This window comes from Microtus ochrogaster, linkage group LG5 (assembly GCF_000317375.1).
Source record: "Microtus ochrogaster isolate Prairie Vole_2 linkage group LG5, MicOch1.0, whole genome shotgun sequence".
Taxonomy (NCBI): Eukaryota; Metazoa; Chordata; class Mammalia; order Rodentia; family Cricetidae; genus Microtus; species Microtus ochrogaster.
The window spans coordinates 31,395,852-31,398,690 of record NC_022031.1 but is presented as its reverse complement, the minus strand read 5'-3'; the positions used below and the strand labels follow the sequence as shown (position 1 = coordinate 31,398,690).

Here is a 2,839-nt window from a genome sequence, read left to right as displayed (position 1 = left end):
TGCCTGAAGGCCAGAAGAGGGCACCAGACCTCATTACAGATGGTTGTGAGCCACCATGTGGTTGCTGGGAATTGAACTCAGGACCCTTGGAAGAGTAGTCAGTGCTCTTAACCACTGAGCCATCTCTCCAGCCCCCATATTTCATTATCTTAATAGTTTTAACTAGAGTAAATATGTTAGCAAATATCAAACTGGATGTCTAATATACAGTATACTGCTGTAAACTACACCCCAACTAAAGAGAACATGTGTCCTGAAATGTTGTCGAAAGTCAATTCTAGTATGAGCAGAGTTTTCAATAACGGGTCTGGTATTGCTTTACAATTTTTTTTCAGCAGACATTACCAAAATCCATAAACTTATTCCCTCATATTCACCAATGTCTTTGAGGAAACTGATGGTTTTACTAAGTTTTGGGTGGACTCCAAGTAAGTAAACACCAAAAAAAAGTACACAGAAAATGAATAAGCATACCTTGATTTGTGCAAAGGGTCTTTCATAACCTCCAACATAGAGAAGGCCAACATTCTGTGGAAGCAACCTACAAGGTAGGAAAAAATAAAATAAAAAAACACCTTTTGTATAAAGTACTGTGCCTTTATAGAAAGGATGCATAATAATAAAGAGTGGGAAGACTGGAGAAATATTCAAACAGTAAAGTGCTTGCTTTACAACCATCAGGACCTGTGTTTGATTCCCCATAATCCATGTGAAAAAACCAGGTGTGGTGGCAACAGCCTGTAATCCAGGCAGTGGGGAGGTGGAGACTGGCTCACTGACCAACCACCAGTCTAGCCTAACTGCCAAATTTTAGGCCAATAAAGAGATTGCCTCAAAAACAAAAATAAACACAAAATAAAACACAAGGTAGATAGCATCTGTAAAACAATACCCAAGGTAGATCTCTAGCTACACACACACACACACACACACACACACACACACACACAGAGAGAGAGAGAGAGAGAGAGAGAGATTTCTCTAACAGATACTATGAAAAATGAATATGCAATCATTGTCTTTAGTACAATGAGACAGTAACAAAGGAACCCTATTTTAAAATGGGTAAAATGCTAAGAATGGGGCTGCAATGTAGCTCAAGCAGGAAGGGTATTAGCACAACATACATGAAGCCTGGGTTCAAATCCCAGCACAGCATAAAACTGGGTGTACTGTCACAGGCCAGCAATGCCAGCATTCATGGGATCAAAGCAGGAGGATCAAAAATATAAGGTCAGCCTCAAATACACAGAGAGTTAAAGGATAACTTGGGCTACGTGCTTCTACATCTCAAAAAACTTAAGTTAAATAATAGAACACAATTAACAATAATTCTAGTAAGATTACTAGTGTCTCTGGAAATGAGGTGACAATATTATAATCAAAATTTTATAAAGATTTAATTGAAGAACTAGTGACTGCATGTCCACACCTTGTATTACAGATGATAATGACCTTAATTCTATGCTAAAATTTTTACCAAAAACTTGCCATAAATACCCCTACTAAAAAAGTAGCTTTGACCATGCATGATAAAATATCTGTCACTGGAAAGAAGTGGGGTGAGGGCAGTGACTATGGAGAGCTACAGAGTGGTGCTGGGAATTAACCTTAGAACCTCATATATAAAGGCAAGTGTTCTATATAGAACTATATTCCCAGTTGACATCAAAACATTATAAATGAAGAAATACTGCCTTTAGAACTTTGGAATGATTAAAGAGAAATCAGTAGTAGAGCAAGCTATGGGAAGGACATAAATACTGACCATAGTGTGGGCAATCACGGAGTTGGGCTGGTCTATCTGCCTTGAGAGGCATGTGTTTATAGGTTCTCAGGTTAGAGTCCATGGCTGGGGGTGGGGAGGACAGGCACAGTGGCCTTCCAGTTCCAGAGAGAGAGAGAGACCAATGCACTCTCTCAGGCGAAGCATTCAGGCCACTTTGTGTTTCTCTGTATGTTCCCTCAGAAGTGAAAAAAGCATGGAAGTTTGATGGGACACATGGTCTTAGACTTTAATCAGTGTACCTTGTATAATCAGTGTACCTTGTATAGCTTGTAGACATCATTCTATCCTGGCAACCACAACTGTATTGATCCGGGCAATTGGCACTATATTCTGTTGCTGATTATGTATAAAAAGTCTGATTGCTCTCAATAAAATAGTCACAGCCTCATTCTTGCTGTGGACCCTCCAACCAGCCTGGTTTATTCCTCACAGCCATATTAGGTAACCATTCCTGGTAAGCAAGCATGGGCACTTATACCATAGTATATTTCACTCTTTTACCATAATTTTACTTCCTAAAAGGCATGTAAATAAATGGACATATAACTTTACCCTTAGCATTAATATATGGAGGGAAAGTCTGTATTCAACACCCTAAATCTCTATGTACAGACATATCTAAGAGTCTATATGAGGTTAACAGCTTTTAAAGACAGGTAACAGAACTGAATTGAGCTGTAGGATAACTATGCATTCTATTCTATCAATCTGAGAACAGAAGACTCAAAGATTACGTATATGTATATGCGCGCATACACACACACACACACACACACACACTAAACAAGTGCCAATTCAAAGCAAGCCAATGGAACCTTCTCAATGTGCCATATTGAATACTTAAGTGAATTGTAACAATCTCCTTTTTGTGCTGTTTGTTTTTGGTTTTTGAGGCAGAGCTATAGAGATCTCACTTCATAGTCCTGGGATATACTGGAACTTTCTAACTACACCAGGCTACCAAGTGGTGGGTTACTGATATAGTACCATAAGACCTGGGATAACCGTCTCTTTACAATTCAATTCATAGCTTAAAAAAAAAAAAAAAAA

At 38.6% G+C, this 2,839-nt stretch overlaps 1 protein-coding gene across 1 annotated transcript in view; it reads right to left on the bottom strand.

Moving 5' to 3' along the window:
- The window catches only part of Rngtt (RNA guanylyltransferase and 5'-phosphatase), a 179,473-nt gene that overhangs the window by 59,130 nt on the left and 117,504 nt on the right, over positions 1 to 2,839 (bottom strand). Inside the window, exon 14 of the mRNA XM_005362364.3 lies at positions 475 to 541. Within this exon, the coding sequence (XP_005362421.1) occupies positions 475 to 541 (67 nt within the window). The remainder of the gene's footprint in view (positions 1 to 474; positions 542 to 2,839) is intronic.